The 22,053-nt window shown below is 41.6% G+C and overlaps 1 protein-coding gene and 1 long non-coding RNA gene across 3 annotated transcripts in view; one reads left to right on the forward strand and one right to left on the reverse strand.

Annotated features, from left to right (window-relative positions):
* Positions 1-22,053, forward strand: part of LOC311071448 — a 138,666-nt gene that overhangs the window by 92,806 nt on the left and 23,807 nt on the right. The gene's annotated exons all lie outside the window — the stretch shown is intronic.
* On the reverse strand, positions 3,496-10,029 carry LOC311070295 (uncharacterized protein). Of its 2 annotated transcripts, XM_084094077.1 has the most exons (5): positions 9,777-10,029; positions 9,540-9,685; positions 9,035-9,127; positions 4,143-4,256; positions 3,496-3,706 (listed from the first exon to the last, which is right to left on the reverse strand). In XM_084094077.1, the coding sequence occupies exons 2-5, from the start codon at positions 9,615-9,617 to the stop codon at positions 3,596-3,598; spliced, it is 396 nt and encodes a 131-aa protein (XP_083950203.1). In that variant the 5' UTR covers positions 9,618-9,685; positions 9,777-10,029; the 3' UTR covers positions 3,496-3,595. The 2 variants fall into 2 exon arrangements, with proteins under 2 accessions (XP_083950203.1, XP_083950202.1); XM_084094076.1 differs by having other exon boundaries at positions 3,496-4,256.

Here is a 22,053-nt window from a genome sequence, read left to right on the forward strand (position 1 = left end):
AGGTTTCTTCCACATAACCAAGGTACGTAGGCATCGCCGCGTGACCTTGATTGTGCGAAACGGGTTGCCCCTCGGGGAAAACCCCCTGGTCCTGAGCCACCACTGCAGGGGCCTCATGTGTAGCAGTCCAAAAGGTATCACGTTGGAAGCTGCTGCCATGAGACCCAACAGTCTCTGGAACTGTTTGACAGTGAGTAGCTGGCCTAGCTTTACACTTTTCACAGCTGCAAGGATAGACTCTATACGTGGCGGTGACAGGCGCGCCTGCATCGACACAGAATCCCAAACCACGCCTAAGAAAGTGGTCCTCTGAAGTGGAGAAAGCACACTCTTCTTGGCGTTCAACCGTAACCCCAACTCTTTCATATGTGCGAGAACGACATCTCGATGTCGAACCGCCAACTGATACGACTGAGCTAAAATCAACCAATCGTCGATGTAGTTCATTATGCGAATGCCCTGGAGGCGCAGAGGCGCCAGAGCTGCATCCACGCATTTCGTGAAAGTGCGGGGTGATAAAGCTAGGCCGAATGGAAGAACTCGATATTGGTATGCTTTGCCCCCGAAAGCAAACCTCAGGAACTTCCAGTGACATGGACGGATGGAAATGTGGAAATATGCGTCCTTGAGATTTATCGTGACAAACCAGTCCTCGGACCTGATCTGTGGCACGATCTGTCTCAATGTTAACATTTTGAACTTGAGCTGCATGACTGACTTGTTCAGAACTCGAAGATCTAAAATGGGACGCAATCCCCCGTCCTTCTTTGGAACTATGAAGTACCGGCTGTAAAACCCGGTTTCCCTGCTGGAGGGAGGTACATATTCTATGGCCCCTTTCTCTAACAGAGTGTTTACTTCCTGTTCCATAACCAGAACCTGCTCGGGGCCCACCACTGTGGGCAGGACCCCCATAAACCGAGGTGGGCGTTTCTTGAATTGTATCTGATACACTTTTTCCACGGTCTGCAGGACCCAACGAGAAACATTTGACAGTAGCTTCCACGCTGTCAAAGATTCTACTAGAGGTACCAGCCTCTCGAGACTGGTTTCTGGATTTTGTTGTTGTTGAGTAATCGGTTCGTCGCCCTGTAACGGCGCACCGGCAGGGAACGACTGAACAGACTGCTCCAACACCCTCCTCAGAGGGGGCGGGCATCCCGAGGCCACTACGTTTCCGGGTGGTCCTTGAGATATGTGCTCGCCGGAGACCGCTGCGCCCTGTAACACCGGAGGCGGCAGGGTTGGCAGAACGGCCCCCTGAGGGCACCGAAGAGAGATGGGCACTGTAAAAAAGGTGTTAACCGCTCTGCTTCGGGGGGGACTACCCTCATTTGTCCTGAGCCCTCGGACGTCAGGACTTTTTCCCAGCAGCCTTCTTGGCGGTAATAACGGTCCACAGATCCGTTTTACCCCTCGAGGGCTGCTGGGTTTGAGAGTGCCCTCCGCGTCCCCGGGATTTTTGTGGGGGAGCGCGGGAGGAAACGCTCTGTTTCTGAGTGGCACGGTGCTCAGCGCTCTTTTTAGAGGAGTGAGGCTGCTCCCGCTCAGCAGCCTCATAGAAAGAACGGCGTGGGAGAAGTTTCTGAAGTGCAGCTGCCTGTTTTGAAGCTTCTTGTGATTTAGCTACAGCACTGTTAACTGCATCTCCAAATAACCCGACAGTGGAGACCGGAGCATCTAAAAGAACATGTTTCTCTTTGTCTTTTATGTCACTTAGATTGAGCCACAGATGCCTCTCAGTGGCCACCAGGGCTGCCATAGAGCGGCCGATGGATTTAGCCGTCTCCTTGGTGGCCCTGAGAGACAGATCTGTGGCTCTGCGCAGTTCAGCTACCGTGTCGGGACCAATCCCCCCGCCCTCCTCTAAATCACCCAATAATTCAGCCTGATAAGCTTGCATTAGGGCCATCGTATGCAGACACGCTGCAGCTTGACCAGCGGCTGCATACGACTTATGAACCAGGGCAGATGTAAATTTAACTGGTTTAGAGGGTAGTGCAGGAGCCTTCAGGGAAGATGCCGTTGCTGGAGAGAGATAGCTCGCAAGCGTCTCCTCCACCTTCGGCATCTCCCCATAACCATACTCTTTATATTTGTAAATAGATGAGTAGTGTAATGTTTGTGGTGTATAAACTCTGTATGAAACTGGTTTCCCCCACGATCTTGACACCTCGGTGTGGAGATCGGGGAAAAACGGAAGGCTTCTGCGCTGAGGCTGAGCACGAGATGGCAGGAAACGTTCGTCGAGCTTGCTTCTCGAACGAACGCCCTGCCTATCTTCTGGCCACTCGATAGATAATCGCTCAACAGCTCTAGTAACCACGTCAAGCAATTCTTCAAACGCATGAGACTGAGGTGGCGAATCCTCAGACTCAGCGTCAATACTAACAACGTCCAACTCCTCAGAGCTGGACAATTGCAGTACTGGTGCCTCCATCGGGGGGGAAGAAACCGCAGCGCGTGCTTCCACACCCTGATGAGAGGCACTGGACCTATCAGAAAGAGGCTGAGATAAGGCAGAGCCCGTCTCAACATCCACTGATAAATCCATTTGCGAACCCCAGGTCTGAGATCGACGACCAGAGTCCTGGGGAACGCGATCCTGGTTAAATAAAGCCAGGCGGGATCTGAGCGTACGCATAGGGAGCGCGTCGCAATGCTCAAAGCCAGCACCCTCGAGTGCTGACTGGGCATGCTCTTCACCCAAGCATACAACACAAAGAGTGTGAGTGTCCCCACCCGTTAAATAACGCGGGCAGGGGTGAACACACACTCTAAACTGCTGCTGCTTACTCGCCATAATTCTGAATATATATATAGTAACAATATAGACAGACAACACCAAATAACGTGGACAGATTTCAACACAGAGCGCAACTGAAGACTCAGAAAAGCTTTTGTTTTCTGTTTCGGGACGGCTTTTATAGCTTCCTGGTACGTGACGTCACCCGCCTCTGACGTTCCGCCACACCATTGGACTGATTTTACATGTGCTTCAAGACGTCATCACGCAAAGCGTTCCCCATAGCGTCAATCTCGACGCAATGCGAGTTCCCTTGAAAGGGAACTGTATTACATTAACCAGATGTCATTTTCCTTGAAAGTCAAACTTACTGTATTAAATTTAACTAATGTAATTTTTCCAAAGTAAATGTAACTCATTACACGGACCAGTGTGTTTTTCTAGTAGGTCTAACAGAATGTCACAATCTAATGAATTTTTTTCTTGAGTAAAATTAAAAAAAATTACAATATTTTGCTGATCTTAGGATTGCTTGCATGCATGTCTTTCATATTTTTGCATACATTACCATACCTTTAAAAATATGCCATTATAGTAAGCACAGCAAAAAAGCAAACAAATCAAGTAACCTCTGTTTATTCATTTCACGAATTTAATCAGTCCGCACAATGGCTAAAAACAATTGTACATGACACTATTAAACAGTAGTGCCAGCTCTGTCACAATAACGAGTTCCAAGATCCAAGTGCAAGTAGCAACAGACAGTTTATTTGGATAGAGAAAATACTCAGGTCAGACAAGATGCAGGAGACTGATGAAACTCGACAGACGATACCACACAGTTGATTCTCAGGGTGCACTACAGGAGACTCTCAATGTGGAAACACAGACAAGGATGCTGGTCGATGTAAACCCCGTCACTAGGTCATAAACAAGCACACACACACATAGACCCAACACCTACAAAACACCAACAGAAATGAACAAAATGAACACAAAGATTTATGAACCGTGGCAGGCAGATAGCCATGTTAGCCATGTTATTGCAAAATAAAAACTGGTCTGCAGAATAAACACTGATCAATCAACTCTGTCTGTCAGATAATCACTTAGTTCACATTTACAAAAAAAAAATGTAATGCAAAACTGAACACACAAAAATGTAAAAACAAAACAAAACACATCATATAAAAAAAAAAAACACGATCTACTCAAACATTTTGAGCTTTAGTTTTTGGACTCTGTCTGACAGCCTTTGACCATCCAGATTTAGAAAAAGTTTTTGAAAGACTTCAAAAGTATGCTGAAGGTTGGATGGGTACTTCAAATCCAGAGCATAAATTATGCCCATAAGCAAAGTGATAGCACATAGCACAGTCTGAATATCCCCGAGTACCTCGACTCCCTCAATTACAATTGACACTCTTGGTGGTTGTTGTGCATCCTCTGGATGGACCACACAGATCCCAAGGACCATCTCCTCTTTTTCTTTCTCTGCCTGCTCACAGTCCTTGAAGATGGAGAGCACAAGAAACACAAACATTGTGTGTGTTATGGTTAAAGCAACAAAACATCCCACTAAACTTGCATTACAAACAGAAACACTGAGGGCTGGGGCAGAATTAGTTTTTTTTTTCAGGGGCAAGATTTAAAGCAACAATTTTTTTACCTTAAAATAATGTTTCCAAAATCGTATCAGTGGTTCATCAAGTAAGGCTGCATTTACACTGCAGATCTTGATGCCCAATTCCGATTTGCTGACTATATCCGATTTTTTTGACGACCCGCTTACATCATCTTTTAAAAGTGACCCGTATCCGATATTTGCATTTACACTATACACTGCCAAAACAACCAAATGTTCTGACCCGGAAAATGAAGTAAAACAGCTCGATATGCAATGGATGCAGATGCAGACAAAATTATTATAGTGATGCGCGGATCGTGGTCATTATCCGCGGGGGCTCTGTGGATAATCCGCGGATCACGCGGGTCAAGTAGGCTAATAAAAATAACATTCTGACTAATTTCAGGTGGGTCGCGGGTGGATATGATAAATCATTAGTAACGAAAATATTAACTACATTCTCTAAAATATGAGTATGTTCCATTCCAGTTTAAGTTTCAAGGGAGTAATGGGCCTTTCACACAGGACGCGCTTGCCGCTGGGTTCAACGTTGCCCTTCAGATACAACGCGATTTGCGCTGAGCTATGACGTAGGCGGCGTTTTAAAAAACTTTTTGCAGGTGCTCTATTACGTCTGTTTTTGTTTCTTAGTTTCAGGTTTAATGTTTGAATAAATGTTTTATTAAAAAAAAAAAGAGCTGACTTCATGATTCTTGTTTTAATTCAGATATAAAATGTTGCCGTTCATCCATTTTGATTTCCGTCCTTGTTTGGATCCCCCGATTCTATTGGCCGCGCTGGTAATCGTCACAGAGCGCAGCGTCAAAAGTTGAACTATTTTGAACTTTGCCCGCGGCGTGCGTGTGAGCACGCCAATGATGCGCACCGCTGCGCTTGCGCTTTGGTCGACGCAGCAACAAAACGTCCTTGCACGGCGCAAGCCATTGAGATGAATGGGTTTTATAGCGCAGCGCCGCGCATTAGAGGCTGACATTTTTTCGGGAATCCCACGGGTCACGGGATTCCCGTGGGATTCCTGCAGGATGGGAGTCATCTTTGCTATTAATCACGGGATTTGGACGGTACAGGATAAATGGTTAACGGGAGCAGACGGGAGCGGGAATCAACCAATAGCAAAGACGACAAAAAAGAAAAAAGTAAATGCACCATTTTGTAGTTTCCTTTTAATACGCCTACAATGTAACGCAATTAAAAAATAACTACACGACCCAGCCGTCCCAGAAGCAGTGGCGGATACAGAATGTCATTAATAGGTGGGCCCGGTTTTTTAAGCTTATATAGGCTACACGCTATACACGTAACTTTGCTAAATTATATGTACATTGTACAATAACATTACGATGTCCATCGATTTAAATAGTATGCTACATTTGTCGTTTAATGAGATGTAGCCTATGCTGTATGATAGAATTTTTGTGTGACTAAAATACTTAGATTCGCCTATTTAAATAACGTATATGTAAATGGTCCAGTGGTAGAGCTTTCGCGAACAGTATCAGAGGTTGTGGGATCTAATCCGCCCCAGTATAATTTTTTTTTTTTTTTTTTCATCAAAACTGATTATGTTCATCAGTGGTTGTATATCAAGGAGGGACACGTGTGCATTATGATGTGTGATTTCACCAGAACGAATAGAGAGTATCCGCAACGGATTGAAGCGCGCTTTCATCACCTGATTTAAAAAAAAAAAAAACATTTCAGCGCTAGATCGTCTCTTATTTAACAAACGAACGAAATGAATGCTCTGCTGGTTAACTGGAGATGTTTAATTTATTTGTAGAATTGGTACATTCGTGCCGCGAGATGTTTTAAAAAGTGGTGGGGACATGTCCCACCCGCAAATTACGCCTATGTAACACTACACGCCTGATAAATGTCAACAATAGCAGATCGGTACGTAGTGAATTTAACTACCTTGTACTCATGTCAGTCAGCCCTCGATCCGGCTGCTTTAAACCTGAAGTTCATCTGTTTGTTACGCGAGTCACTATCACAACGTTAAGTCAGTGCGCGCACAGAGATGAGTTGCGTGATAGCATCAGTGGACTGACACGTGATATGCCGACATAATATTTTTCTTTTGTAGCTATTTTTCGTAGCTATTGTACATAAATGTCCTCAGGAAACTATTAAAATGAAATTATTTATTAGTTCATTATTATTATTATTACAATTAAAAATTTAAATTGTTTTTATTAATCTGATTGGGTGGGCCACCGGTCGTGCCCACCCAGATTTTATTTGCTGTCTTCCATTTTCTGGAGAAAATCTAGAAACAGGGGCTCAGCAGCTGGTCTAAAACAGGATGGAGATGGAGAGCAGATTAAATCAAATTCTATGTATTAACTAAACACTAATTGAAGAAAAAAATATATGGGAGCGGTACAGGAGCGGGAGTCAGTTTAAACAGGAGCGGGATGGGAGTGGGAGTCAATTTACCAGGAGCGGGATGGGATGGGATTATTTTTTAAACTTTGGTCTGGGAGTGGGACGGGACAAGATTTCTTTCTGTGGGAGTGGGACGGGACAGGAGTGAAAATCCACTCCCGTGTCATCCTCTACCGCGCATACCGCGTCCTGTGTGAAAGGCCCATAAAGCCTGTTTATGCCATTAAGAAAATGAAATTCTGTCAAATAAATTTTGTTTTAAAGAAATGTTCATTTAAAAGCAGCATGTATTCATCATATATCATGTATTATGTTAGAGATGCGCGCATCAACCGTTGCCTCGAGTCCGCTGTTTAAGGTGATGATCATCCATTTATCCTCACGCGTAACAACACATACGAATACATAATTTGACCATCGGGATACTTAAATCAGACAAAAATATTGGTGCGGGTGAGTGGTGGGTGGATGATTTGTTTTTGGCTGCAGATTCGGGTGACGTTGGAGCTCATCCGCGCATCTCTAATTATCCAGTGTTTTGCTTTCCGCACTATTTTCAAAAATCAGCAAAACATTGCTCTCGCAAGGCGGAGAAAAAAATACTCCACTGTGTTGAGCCTTCGTCCTCCATCGCACCATTAATAAGTCATGTGATCGCAGTTGACATCCCTCTTTTAATGACGTATGACTCGCATTTACTGGGGAATATCCGATTTGTCTGCTTACATGGCAGACGCAAATGCACATATCCGATTCATATCCGATTTATTACCACATATGAGTGAGGCCTGAATCCGATCTGAGAAAATCGGAATCCATGCGTTTTTTTCCTGCTTACACGTTCACCGGTCATATCCGATCTGTGCCACATGAGAGGAAAAAAATCGGAATTGGGTCACTTTAACCATGCAGTGTAAATGGGGCCTAACAGGGTGAAAGGCACTTCTGTATTCGCTTTGCAGCCCTATATCTGGTATAGACCCACTAGGTGAACGTGATTTCACCAAGTACTACATGTTCCTGGATCAACATCTTTGTTGATCCTGGAACAACTTTCCAATCAACCAATCAGATTTGAGGAACAAGTTTACAGTTTATGTCAAGTTTAGGCTTAAAACCAGGGTGAGGTGCTTCAACATCAGTGTTATTCACCTGTCATTTCCCTCAGATTTTAGGGAAAAGTTTGAGTAGGGTTAGGTTTAGGGGTAGGGATAGGGTTAGGACTAAATTTTGGGGCAGGAATGTTAATCCAGGATCAACAAAATATGTTGATCCAGGAACATGTCTTACTTGGCAAAATCACGGTGACCAACCACACTAGGGCTTGGTATCGACACAAATTTCACAATTCGATTCGATTCACAAGCTTGTAATTCAATTCGATTTCGATTCGATTCAATATTGATTATTTTGGATATCAGGTACAATACATGGCAAATTGTCTCAAGAAAAACAAATCTCTTAACTTAACTAATGCTGTAAACTATGGGAGTCAGTTGTAGCCGTATCCGATTCATATCCGATTTATTACCACATATGAGTGAGTCATGAGTCATTAGCCTACTATAATATTGAAGGTAAAAATTAACTGATTTGTATACAAACTCTTAAATTGCACTTTTATTTATTTTTATAATAATAAAGTTATATGAAATATAAACATTTAAATGGTGGCTGTCATAAAAACCTGCCAGATTTATTCAAACATGCATTAAAAATTGAAGATTATTAAAAATTATAATGAATATGTAATATGGTGCATATATTTAGCAAAATGCTCCTCTCTAGAGTTAATTTTTCTAGCTGACTGACGAATTCATGGTCACTGGATATGGTTTTTCTGAGGTAAATGTGACGTTACATGACATTGTTTACAAGCTGTTTTACTGACATCTTTCCACAGTTGAAACACTGAGTGAGTCCATGTCACATGAAACGGTTGTACTCTACCTTTTAACACACTTTCAGATGCTCATTCATGTTTATTTTGCGCGGTAACTGGTATTAAGGCGGAAGAGAAGATCATGCGCTGCTGCTTCTCTTGAGCTGAGTCGCGCCAGAGTCGCCAAAATGGTATTTATGTTTTTGAATTTCGTAAGAAAATGGACGTAATTTGAAATCTGAGATTTTAAGAAAAAGATTTTTTATTTTTATTTTTTAAAGAGGGTCGCTCTTAAAAAAAGTTTGAAAACCACTGATGTACATCCTACCACCCACTGCCCAAACAAAAACAAAATATTCACATATCTTACCAAGCACTCCTTGATGAAGTCCCTATAGTCCTCCTTGAGGTATTCACACAGGCCTTTAATCACCACTTCTCTCTTCAGGTCAATGCTGTTGCACTAAAAAACAAAAAAACATTGCTCCAGAGTATATATTTGGAAAGGAAGTCACTGACAGAAGGAAAGGGAGGAGAGTAGATAATGAAAAAAGTAATTCAGGGATGAAAAGAGGGGGGAAAGGGACAACCAGGAGAAAAGAGGCTGAGAAAGACAGAAATAATGTAGATAAGACCAGAAGATGGCCCTATTGATTTCCACGAAGTGGAAAGTGTGGACGGAATTGTGGAATCCAGGTATAAAAATGGAATTTTGGAATGAAAGGAGTTTGAAGTATGATTCAGTTAAATCTAATATTTGATCAAATATTTAATATTAGAAAAAAAATACACAAAAGTTATGAAATAGCTGTTCATGTGTATAAATTGGATATACATATTTACATGTGTTTAAGCATAGCTTAAATATAACATACCTCATCCAACACAGCCAAAATGTTGTTTATCTTTCTTTGAACAACTCCTTTGGCACTGCGGAAGACTTTGATGAGCATGTCAGAATGCTGGTCGAGATGCGCAAAGAATGTTGACTGAAGTGGGACTGTAGTAATTCAGCATTTATCTGTAAAGACATAAAAAAAAACATACAGTTCAAGACAGAGAGAGACAGGAAGAATAATAATACACCCTATTTACCTGTGTATGGTACTTACTTCATTAACCTGGAACAAGGCTGGCCATCTACTTTGGAAATCTGCTATGGTTGGCTCTTGGACCACCTCTTCCCTTCTGTAAGAGAATGTGCGCTCCAGTTTTTGCCTTATCACTGCCTCTGTATTTTTCTTTGTCAGGTCACTCAGCATTGAAACCCTGTCCTCTTCAAGACTTTCCTTGGTAATTCCCTTTGGTTGGCAGGGAATATAATTGACCTCTGCCCTCCTAGGTTTTTTAATATTTGCAGCAGGCTTGCCTTTTCCACGTTTTTTGTTTTTCTGGGAGTTGACAAGAACCTCTGGACATCCAAGTTGAACAAGCTTAGTGCGATAGTTTGCCATCTTCATTTTAAGAGAGTTTTTCCATCCCCAATGGCCCGAGGAGGAACCTTGCTCTGTCAAACAGGGGTGGGTTAAGATTAACGTTATAGCTGCTTTTTCCAGTTGGGAATTACTGGGGTAAGCTGAGTACTTCATTATTCCTTCTGCCATGTAGTCCAGGATGACAGATTTGAGCTTGTAGCCAGGAACTAGACAGGTTCCATTTGCTATAAACTCTCTGTTCCCCTTCTCCAGTTCACCTTCTGCATCATATGAAAATGTAGATATCAGAAAGGGATCTGGCCAAGAGGTTCTATGAAATGAAGATGGGACTTGTGAGGAAGATGAGGAAAACTGTGTGAATGTGTCATTGCTGTTAAGTGTGGCCAGTGCTGCATAATCTGAGCACTGGGTTGAAATGGGGGAGACTGTCTGTGTGTCTTCAATTTCTTGGACTATAGGAAATAAAGTGATCAAGGTCTCACTTGGCAAAATAATCACTCTCAAAGTGCTCTTGTCTTTGATCTCATTCATTGAACTCAAATTAATGAATTCATTAAAATCAGGATCAAAATACTGAAGTCTGAACTCCTCTGTAAAATTAAAGCATGTCCTCAATATGTTGCGCAGTTCATTGACAGACGCAGGAAGTCCTGAGTCAAGGGTAAACTTTTGTGAATCTTCCGGTCCTCCAAACAGGATACGAAGAGTAACAGGAGATCCCATTGCACTGCTCCTTTAATCTAAAATACAGAAAGAGTTAATAAAATAAACATCCATCATTTTGTAAAGAAACATTCATTGTAACTGTAATGAGACAAAGTAATTGACAATCATATTGACTATGGACAATTTAAGAAACAATAACCGACTGGCATGCTGCAGACTATTCAACCTTTGGGTGGTGGGGACAATTTGTTAAAGGGGGGGTGAAATGCTATTTCATGCATACTGAGTTTTTTACACTGTTAAAGAGTTGGATTCCCATGCTAAACATAGACAAAGATTCAAAAATTAAGTTGTACGTTTGAAGGAGTATTTCTGTGCGAAAAATACTCCTTCCGGTTTGTCACAAGTTTCGGAAGGTTTTTTTCGAGTATGGGCCTGTGTGACGTCAGATGGAGCGGAATTTCCTTATAAGGGTCCTAAAGGCACTTCTCCCGGAAGGGCGCGCGCGCACCCGAAGACCAGAGCGACGAGCGAGAGAGCGAAAGCAGTTCGCCCACCAAAGCGCTGTGCTCGCGTTGTCAAAGAAAGAAGTGTGTTTTTGGTTGCCAGGGCAAGACAACCCTGCACAGATTCCTGAAGAACCCAGCGTTAAGGGACCAGTGGATGGAGTTTGTTTTTCCAGAGCATCAACGGAGTTCCCTGTTCCCTGCATTTTGACGATGATTGTTTTATAAACAAGGCCCAGTTCGACGCCGGATTTGCAGATCGTCTAATGCTTAAGAATGGAGCAGTCCCAACGATAAAGGTTCACGGTCGTGCGTTGGAACCGGAGGCGGTGAGTAAAACTGCTTCAAATGTCTGTGTGTTGTTAGCTATCTGTGCATCAGCACAGCAAGTAAACAGTGAACAGCGCTCGTGATTCTTTAGCTCCGCCCACACAGCACGCCTCCAGCTGCTCGTTTTTTTCCGGAAAGACTCGGTAAAGCCTATCTTTCTTTTATAAATATAATAAAACTAAAGACTTTTTGGAGATATGAAGGATGCAATACTACTCTATAGGTACTCAAGATTAACATGAGATTGACTGAAACTGGGTGTTTCACCCCCCCTTTAAGTGTATTTAAAATAATTTGAAATTCTATTCAAAAATGTATAATAGTTGAACCTGCCTTGGTTCAACAAACTGGTTGTCATATGTGAACATAGCTGAATTTGAGGTATCGGTACAGGTAACAAGGAAAAAGATTAAACATTGTACATTTATATATACTACAGACACTGAAACAATAAAAAGCTGGTTGAAAATCTGCAAACTTACCCTTTAATACTGAGACTGACCTGAATCTATACAGAGTCAACATTAGAATGCAACATGTTAAATAGGGCTAAATATAACATTGTTTGTTTATTCCAATATTGTGCAGCCCTAATGAAAAATACAAAGTGATAATTGATAATCAAAAATCCAACCTTCGATGATGATGTGTCTCTTCAAGGTAACCATGCGCACTGGCCCAACCATGTAGTCTGCAAGTGGATACACATCAGGTAACTCTCCAAGTTCAACAATGGAAATCTCTCTAGTGTGTGATGCTTTCAATTCAAATGCTCTAAAATGTCCTCTATACCATGCACACCACTAGCCTGGTAATACCAAACTCTGCTACTTCGTAGACAGAGTCTGGAATGGCATAATAGAGAAGTGTTTTCTCTCTCACGGGGGGCGCTTGTCTGAAGTTTAAAATCATTGGTTACCCGTAAGCCAATCACATAACGTTTGGTTATGGCGTGTGTTATGCGCATGCTCAGCCACATCTAACTTCCACTGTAAACACATGTATGATGCGAAAACAAAACCATCGAGCGAAATACTGGAGTGAACATGGCTGTGCATGACTTTTGCAGATTATGTAAAGTAAAAATCTACGCATCCACGGTACAGTCAGTGTCTACGTCACGGCTCTCAGCCCGCCCTCTGTTCGTTGATTGGCCCGGCTGTTTTCAGGCCGGAGGAAAACGGAAAGCTATTACGCTGTCTCAGACTGACTACAGAGGCGAAATGAAATTGAGCGGAAGTAAGAAGTCTGACGTAGTCAGCCTAGCACACCCACCCCTTCACAATAAAATGCAGCTTGTTTTGAACAATGCACATCTGAATGATTTCAGCAAAATCTGGAAGCCCTCCAGTGGACCCATGTGCAAGTACCATTCCATTTCGATAATTCATTCCATTGCTTGTCACATTTTTATCTAAATGCACTTTTGTGACATTTGGGAATTTTTCCTTGAGGGCTGAAACTACATCCTCGTTAAGGACATCAACAGGAATTTCAGAGACTTTTGTGACCTCAAGTATGGGTTTAGTGACGCTTGAAGAATGCATGTAATATGCAATCATCAGTTGATGTTTTGTTGCAAGTGACAGTGCAATGTTTTTAAAGCAATTTGTGTGTCGAGCAATTTGTTTAAAAAAGCTATGTTTTGACTCAAAACGTATAGTCCATAATCTAACCAGAGGCCCAAAGCAACGAATCATCTGAGGGTAGTGCTCTAGGTAGTGATGTTTTGGTAAGACACATCCAGGAAACAGTTCAAAGTACTTTTGTCTGTGCTCAGAGATTTTGAAATCTAAAAATGCAAGTGTCTCTTCAGTGTGGACAGGAGCAACTACTAACTCGACAATGTCTTTTAGTTCTAAAATGACTTGCCATGCAAGCTCATCCTCTGGTACGAACAAACCAACCATAAATGGAATTAGTCTCAGCAGGTTCCAATTTTCATGAGCATTTCCGCCGATAGTTTTTTTGGAGGAAAATGTGCGTTGAATAACATGTGGTCTATTGGTTTTGTCACCCTGCTTGTATGGGAAATTCTGGATTAAGGAATTTAGGGAGTCAAGAGTGAAATACTTCTTTGAAATAAGAAGATTTAAGCACTTTGCTAGCTCCACCGGAACAATACCCTCAAATAAATCGTGAGCAATATCAGGAGGATAACCTGTGCTTACGTCAAAATGGGCAAGGCTTTCAGAAAGAATACACTTTCTTTTTACTCCACAGTAGTTACAATTGCTCTTCTCTGCAAAGTCAACATGTTCTTTGTGAATATCTCTTGTTCGAAGGGGGTAAGCACCAGATTTGACATCTTGACACTGAATCTCAGATTTTTGTGCTGTACAAAATCTGCATATGTAATGCCCAGAAAAACTCTCAACAAAGCCAGCTAAGCCATGGGCTCCAAGATTGTCTGCTACCACAGACTGGACTGTGCCTTTGACAGAGTGACCGAGCTGGGATATGAAAACGCCGAAGTGTTCCAATGTAGCCAGGTCTTTTAGAAGAGGCTCCAAAACTCTTTCATATCCATATATCTTAATATCATCTGTCTTGCATAAGATAGCTAGATAAATGGAAGACACTGCAGAATTTGAACCTGCCCACAAATCACTCAGAATCCAGTAGACACCACACAGTTTGTTTTTTGCGTGATGTTCCAAGAGGGTTACAAATCTCAAAATCATCCACATAAAGTGTAATTGAAATTCGCAATTCGCCACTACAGAGAAAACTATTCTCTTTAATGTACTGACCATCCCTATAAGACTTGTACTGCTGTTGATGGTTTGTGAGATATCCCTCTTGCTCTATGCCTGTTTTTTGGCCTTTTACAATGTTTTCAAGAATGCAAGTGTTAGACAAAATCTGCTGCAAGGACTGGAGTAAAGGAACGTACTGAAAGGTCCTTTTCTTTTTTGCATCCAGAATACATCCAGAAACAGGCTCCACAACACGGAAATGTTCTTTGTAATATTGCTTTCGCTTAAAGGCTGTAGCCAGAGGACCTTTCTTTCCTATAGCTTTACCTAATGGATTTAATTCACACACAACAGCAGCAAGCTCACTAATAATCACATCATTAATCTGCAAATTGTGTTTAGAGAATACACCAGTAATAATACCTTTGGTCACAGGTACAGATGCAGAGCTCAGCAAGTAGTTAATTTCATCTAAAACTTCATCAACAGCCACAGATGGAACATGTGAAATATTTTCAAGTCTTAATAAGATGGAAGCAACTCTCTGCTCTATTAATTTGGGCAGGTCCTCAACAATTTCTCTATAATTTGCTGTATCTGAAAGTGTCTCATAGCCTAAATTTTCTAACTCTTCTGTAAAAACAGCAACCTCATCAGTAGCACAACTTTCTGAGGGCCCTGGCAAGTTATCAGTAAACGTAATAACTTCAGTTTTAAAGTCTTTTAAGGTATAACTGCTGTGTTTCCTGTTTCTGTGTGAGTTATAAGTACCGTACACATTAGTTTGAAATGTACACCCTAAAAATCTCAGTCTCATGTCGCTTCAGATGAGCACGGATATGAAGGAAATACTCTCTTTCTGTTGATGATTCCTTACATTTACAAAGCGGACACTGGAAATTAGATCAATCAGATGACTTTGGAGTAGCTTTTTTTGCATGGGCTTTATAAGTATGGCTCATAAGACTCTTCCATGATGTGAATGTACATGGGCAGTCTGTGTATGTACAAGGATATCTATTTTTGCGCCCATAATGACCATGAATTAATCTCAAATGTTTTAGTAACTCGTACCTACTTCCCACTGATATATCGCAATCTGTGCAGGTCCACATTCACATCTGCAAAACAAAGAAAAAAACAAGTTTCAAAAATGTTCTACAAATAAAGGAAATATCAAAAATAATGAATATTCTAGGAATCAATGAGTGTCAAAACCTGAACACTAAGACTCATTAAGAGTCTTATGGCAGAGCTGTAGTATTGAATAGCATTAAATTGTCAGGTATAAGCCTAGCTAATGAAGTGATGACTATGTGTAGTCTGCGAATAATTAAGGTCAAAATTCAGCACTTACAGCCACTAGGAGATTGCCACGTTTTTTTTATTTGTAGACTGATAGAACTGGTCCATATGCACTGGTCCAAGATTTCTATTTAAGAAAATAAAGAATTTCAGCACCAGTCAAAAAAATAATGTGAACATTTTTTGCCATTATTTTCAGACTGTTGAATGTAAGTACATTCAAGTATATTGTGCAAGTATATTGTAGGCCAACAGCAGAGCTGTTGTACTGAATAGCATTAAATTGTCAGGTATAGACCTTATGCGCCAGAGAAACGAGGGGGCCGCCATCTTTAGAAAATTGTCTTTGAACTTCCGTTTTTGCAGTCACTCTGTATATTTCTATGGCATTGCTGTCCAGAAGTAATTAGCTTTTGAAGTGGATTTACTTAAAGGGTTAGTTCACCCAAAAATGAAAGTTATGTCATTAATGACTCACCCTCATGTCGTTCCAAGCCCGTAAGACCTCCGTTCATCTTCGGAACACAGTTTAAGATATTTTAGATTTAGTCAGAGAGATTTCTGACCCTCCAATGAAAATGTATGTACGGTATACTGTCCATGTCCAGAAAAGGTAATACAGACATCATCAAAGTAGTCCAAGTGACTCCAGTGGCTCAATCTTAAGTTTATAAAGCGACGAGAATACTTTTTGTGCGCAAAAAACAACAAAAATAACGACTTTATTCCACTATTCATTTCCTTCTCTCTGAGCCTTGAGTTAGTTCACGTAGTAAAACAGCGCAGCGCTTCTGTGTTGCACGTCACACGTAGGCTCACTATTGGGCGATGCTGGTCATGTGTGTGATGCGTCTGATGGCGGCGGCCATCTTGTCCGGAGACACTGGCTCGGCGGTGGCCGTCTTATCCGGAGACACTGGCTCGCGGCGGCCATCTTGTCCGGAGACACTGGCTCGGCGGTGGCCGTCTTATCCGGAGACACTGGCTCGGCGGTGGCCGTCTTGTACGGAGACACTGGCTCGCGGCGGCCATCTTGTCCGGAGACACTGGCTCGGCGGTGGCCGTCTTGTCCGGAGACACTGGCTCGGCGGTGGCCGTCTTATCCGGAGACACTGGCTCGGCGGTGGCCGTCTTATCCGGAGACACTGGCTCGCGGCGGCCATCTTGTCCGGAGACACTGGCTCGGCGGTGGCCGTCTTATCCGGAGACACTGGCTCGGCGGTGGCCGTCTTGTACGGAGACACTGGCTCGCGGCGGCCATCTTGTCCGGAGACACTGGCTCGGCGGTGGCCGTCTTATCCGGAGACACTGGCTCGGCGGTGGCCGTCTTGTCCGGAGACACTGGCTCGGCGGTGGCCGTCTTGTCCGGAGACACTGGCTCGGCGGTGGCCGTCTTATCCGGAGACACTGGCTCGCGGCGGCCATCTTGTCCGGAGACACTGGCTCGGCGGTGGCCGTCTTATCCGGAGACACTGGCTCGGCGCTGGCCGTCTTATCCGGAGACACTGGCTCGCGGCGGCCATCTTGTCCGGAGACACTGGCTCGGCGGTGGCCGTCTTGTCCGGAGACACTGGCTCGGCGGTGGCCGTCTTGTCCGGAGACACTGGCTCGGCGGTGGCCGTCTTGTCCGGAGACACTGGCTCGGCGGGCGTGACCAGTCTCTGGCTCGGCAGACGTGAAACTCACAGAAAAAGTTGCAGGGCCAAGTCAATATAAGGTTTCAGAGTCCAGCTAGGGTGATGCAGTGGCATAAAAGAGCTAAGCGGCTCGGATAGCCCTCCACGAAAAAATATCATCAGGCATACCTCATCCATAGAAGTCAGGTGAGCAAGCTCCAAAAAGTCAATAACGTAATTCTCAATGGGTTGATCTCCTTGACGGAGACGCATAATCTTGACTGCTGGATTCATGATGGCAAAGTCTTCTGTCACGAACTGCTCCGAGACACGAAGGTTAGATCCAACTGCAGCTTTATTATGGGCAATCCAAAGGCGTAATCCAAAGTACAGGCAAAGTCAAACACAGGCAGGCAGTCCGTACAAACAAACAAACAAACAAACAAACAAACAAACAAAACAGGCAGGGGGCAGAGGCAAGAGAGTAATCCACGGAACAGGCAAGAAATCCAAAAACCAAGAGACATGACACCAGGGAGAATGCTCAGAATTGCAGTGTGACAGTAAAACAAGACTTCGCAGGGAAAGAATGAGTGTACAAGGTATAAAAAGGCTGAGACTAACAGGGTAAACAAGCTAAACAAGATAACAAGGGGGCGTGGTTAATCAGAAACACCTGTGGAGACTAATCAACATAACGGGGAACTGCTAAACACGGGACAAGACAGAGGAACACAGACATGAATCATTACAAATGTATTGTATGTATGTATTAACTAACATGAACAAACAATGAGCAATACATTTGTTACTGTGTTTGTTCATCTTTGTAAACGTTAGTTAATACAAATACAGCTGTTCATTGTTTGTTCAACAATGTTGTTAAGATTTTAATAAAGTATTAATGTTGAAATTAACATTAACAAAGATTAATAAATGCTGTACAAGTGCAGTTCATGCTCAGTAGGGGAGAGCGGGGCACAAAGTAACGCTTTTTGACTTTCTCAGTTTGTGTAAATCTACTTATGGTTCAGAGTATTTATTTTTTTTCCCCCACATTAATTTCCCACATGTCTAGTACAATTATGTGGTTTTGTTTTTATTAATACAGTATATACTTTTTTCTGGATATACCCCGAAAGAATGGAAGTGAAATGTGACAACATGCCCCATAGTACATTGTAACATGTGAGGGGCACATTGTAACATGACCATATGACAGCTTAAAATTTTATCTGATCTAATAAAAAAAGTATACAAAACAAACTAAAATATTTTCTAAATAAAATACAATTAAAAAACTTTTTCATATAAAATAATGGCAATTTTTAATAATTAAATATAAACTCATTTTTGAGTTTTGACTACGAACTCATGAAAACACAGCTATACGACATAGTTCAAAACAAATAAATAATTAGTAATTTCTGAACATTGACTCTCAGTCTTTATTCACCTTTTTCTCACGTTTTCTCAATAAAATTAATAAAAGTATAGAATATAATAGCATATTTCTAATAGGGGCACATTTTAACGCAGTGTGACAACATGCCCCCGCCTGCACAACTGGGATTTAAACCCTGCTAGTGTCTTCTGCTAGTTAGCGAAGCATTAAAGAACTAATTCTCAACTGTTAAATAACATCTTGGAGATTAAAATAATATCAGATTTGTCTTATTTTAAATAAACACAAAAAATAGAGATGAAAAATTAACTTAAGTAAGAAATCTACTTTTGCTATGGTTTAATAAATGTCTATGGATATCTTCCCGAAAAAAAAAAAAAAATTGGCGGAAACAACTAGCCCTGTGTTAGGTTGTGCCCCGCGCTCCCCTAATGTAATTAACTAATGTTAACTAATTCACCTTGCTGCAAAGTGTAACCGAAATGTGTTTGTGACTGATCTACAGTCTTCAGGATAATGATTTAAATAGAGAGAGTCACTTTGCATTGTCAGCACATGCTTCAGTGCTCTGAGAGTGTTTATAGTGCTGTGAGTTTAACACTTCATGACTGAGAGCAGAACACACTCTTCATCATCACACAAGACTAAACTACAGCAATGAACACAATCAACATCTTCATCTGGATATTGCTCTGTATATCAGGTATACAATAAGACACTGACATGCTTATAACTACATTAATAAAGTTGGTTCATATTTTATATATATTGAACATCTATTTCTATTTCTAATGACACATTGTTTTTATATTGTCTTTATGCATTTCTCTTCCAGTCTCCAGTGGACAGATCACAGTAACTCAAACTCCTGTAGTTCATACAGTTTCATCAGGAGAGAATGTTGTGATGAGATGCAGCGCCAGCACTCCTTTAACAGGCTGTACTCCACCCTGTCTGTCCTGGTACTTACAAAAACCCGGAGAAGCTCCTAAACTCCTGATTTATAGAGTGAACAGGCTTCAGTCAGGAACTCCATCTAGATTCAGTGGCAGTGGATCTGGCAGTGATTTTACTCTGACCATCAGTGGAGTCCAGACTGAAGATACAGGAGATTATTACTGTCAGAGTTATCACAGTGGTGGAGTGTTCACACAGTGATAAAGAGTCGTACAAAAACCTCTGTCAGTCAGACGTCACAGTGACTGCACTGATACAGCTGAGAGAAACTGCAGCTGCTGATGGAGGATCACAAACTACACAATATCAAACCTTTTACTGACTTTATTAATTTATTATGATGTAAGTAAATATGTAACACAATCTTATATCACTTACTAAACTGGAAACAAATGTGGAGAAAATGTGAGTGGAGCTTGTTCCTGTAAAACTTGCCACTACAATGTAATCGAACTGTTGGAAAGTCAATCACGTTAACTGCACTTCCATCCTTCACCACTAGAGGACAGATCTTTAATATTACTGAGTTCCCTATCTGTCAGCAAGAGAGTTTCTCTGGGCACTTCAACACTTCCTTTATTTCCAAAGGAGAATATTCTCCAGCAAGATAATATCTCTATAAAAGAGAACATTTCCTCTAAAAGACGCTTGTTTCTTCCGGTCGAGTTTGCAGATGAGTTAGGCGGTTCCCCTGCAGGTGAACTTCATTTCTAGAAATTAACAGACTTTAAAAGCCACACACACATTAAAAGCCGAAAATGTGTCATTCGTGTTTAGAAAAATAACTACAATAATAATAATGAGCTTAGCTTTGTGTTGCGCTTTAACTTTAAACAGAACGAGTACATCTTTCTTGAAGTGCACATTGTAGATCATAACAGAAATTAGCACAGCCAAAACTGATGAATGATTGAGACCTCTTCCAGCAGCGGTCGGGACGAGTAGAGCGCAGTCTGGACGGTTTAGAAGTTGCAGATGTCCTGATCAGGCCAGTGTGCACATGATGATGGACAGGAGTCATAGTCCCATACTCCATTTCAATGAAGGCATTCAACTGTGCTCTCAGAGTTACAGTTATATTCATAAAGAGCCTTCGAGTCCCACCAGGTGTAATCCACGTTTAGAGAGTTGGGTCACTCTCACACTCTTTACTGTAGATACAACTGTATATTTATGCCACTTTGACACACTGATCACTCGAATATACAGCTACAAATGATCTCACTTAAACCCCGTCAGTCATGAATGATCACGTCTGATTGCTGATCTCTGATTGGCTGAATCAGATCTGCAGTGGGCCGGTGTATTTACACATCATGATGACTGATTTTATGGACTACATGCACACTTGAGTTTTGTTTATTAACCAATTAGTCTATAAAATGTAGGTGTTTGAAAACCGCCAAACCAATTTTTACCAGCACAATCAAACTCAAAACTGGCCAAATCTGGCAGCACTGGCTTCATGTCATTACTGTTTCCAAATGCCACTGGTTCGTCACTAGGGGGCGATGATCTCGGTGAACCCATGAACCACTGTCTATTTCATTTTACCTGATCTCAGATCAGTTTTTTAAATATTAATGTTTATTGACACATTTTTATAATAAAAAAGGAGTTGTAGTTAAAAGTGTCTAATTGGTCTGATTACCAAGCTCTCCATAAAACAAACAAAACAAGCCCTTCAATTTAATAAACTAACACATATTATAAAGACATTTCATATTTACTGGTATTAGATGATTTGATAATTGCATTGAATAGATTAGACTTTAAATAAAAACATTTGCATTTGGTGTGTAAAAGGTGTTTTTATGCTGAGTTTCCGCTGTTCTGACCAGCGTGTGGCGTTTCCAGAGCTTCAATACAGTGAATCATTATGCAAATCAATCGGTTCAATGGTTTCTAAAAGCTTTGTTTCTCCATCACTAGAGCAACATGATGTTGGTTCACTCTTGAGTTGATAACAGCAGGCCAGAGAGCAAACTTTGCCTGGCCCACCTCCACTTCTGTCTGGGTCCCCGGCCCAAAACTGGCCCAACACACTGAACATGGACACACAGAGCTTCCTCTGGCCCAGATGTGGCCCACACCCTGTAAAGCGACTCTTATTGACTGATATGGCCCAGGTCTGGCCCAGGCACTGTAAGACAGATCTGGCTGAGAGTCGGCTGGGCAGAAACTGGCAGTGAAACACACATTCAACCAAGAGTTTTTATTATAAAATTAACAAATACACTTTAATATAAACATGTATGAACAATGAACAAATACACTATGATATTAACATTTATTAACAACACACTGATTCTGATTTGTGATCATGTATTAGTTTTTATTTTAATAACATTTTCATATATATTTACACCATTGTCTATAAATGTAATGATTATGTAACAATTAGTGTCAGAACGACTGATTCTTTATTTTTATTTTTTTTATGATACTTTTATATTCTAAACTTTTTAA

Source organism: Abramis brama, assembly GCF_963993115.1.
Source record: "Abramis brama genome assembly, chromosome: 20".
NCBI classification, from domain to species: domain Eukaryota; kingdom Metazoa; phylum Chordata; class Actinopteri; order Cypriniformes; family Leuciscidae; genus Abramis; species Abramis brama.

Coding starts and splice junctions, on each gene's coding strand:
- LOC311070295 (XM_084094076.1), bottom strand. CDS start 9,617: ATGCTCATCAAAGTCTTCCGCAGTGCCAAAGGAGTTGTTCAAAGAAAG. Junction 9,128..9,539: donor TTTTGGCTGTGTTGGATGAG/GTATGTTATATT, acceptor TTTGTTTTTTAG/TGCAACAGCATTGACCTGAA. Junction 4,257..9,034: donor ACTTCATCAAGGAGTGCTTG/GTAAGATATGTG, acceptor TCCATCTTCAAG/GACTGTGAGCAGGCAGAGAA.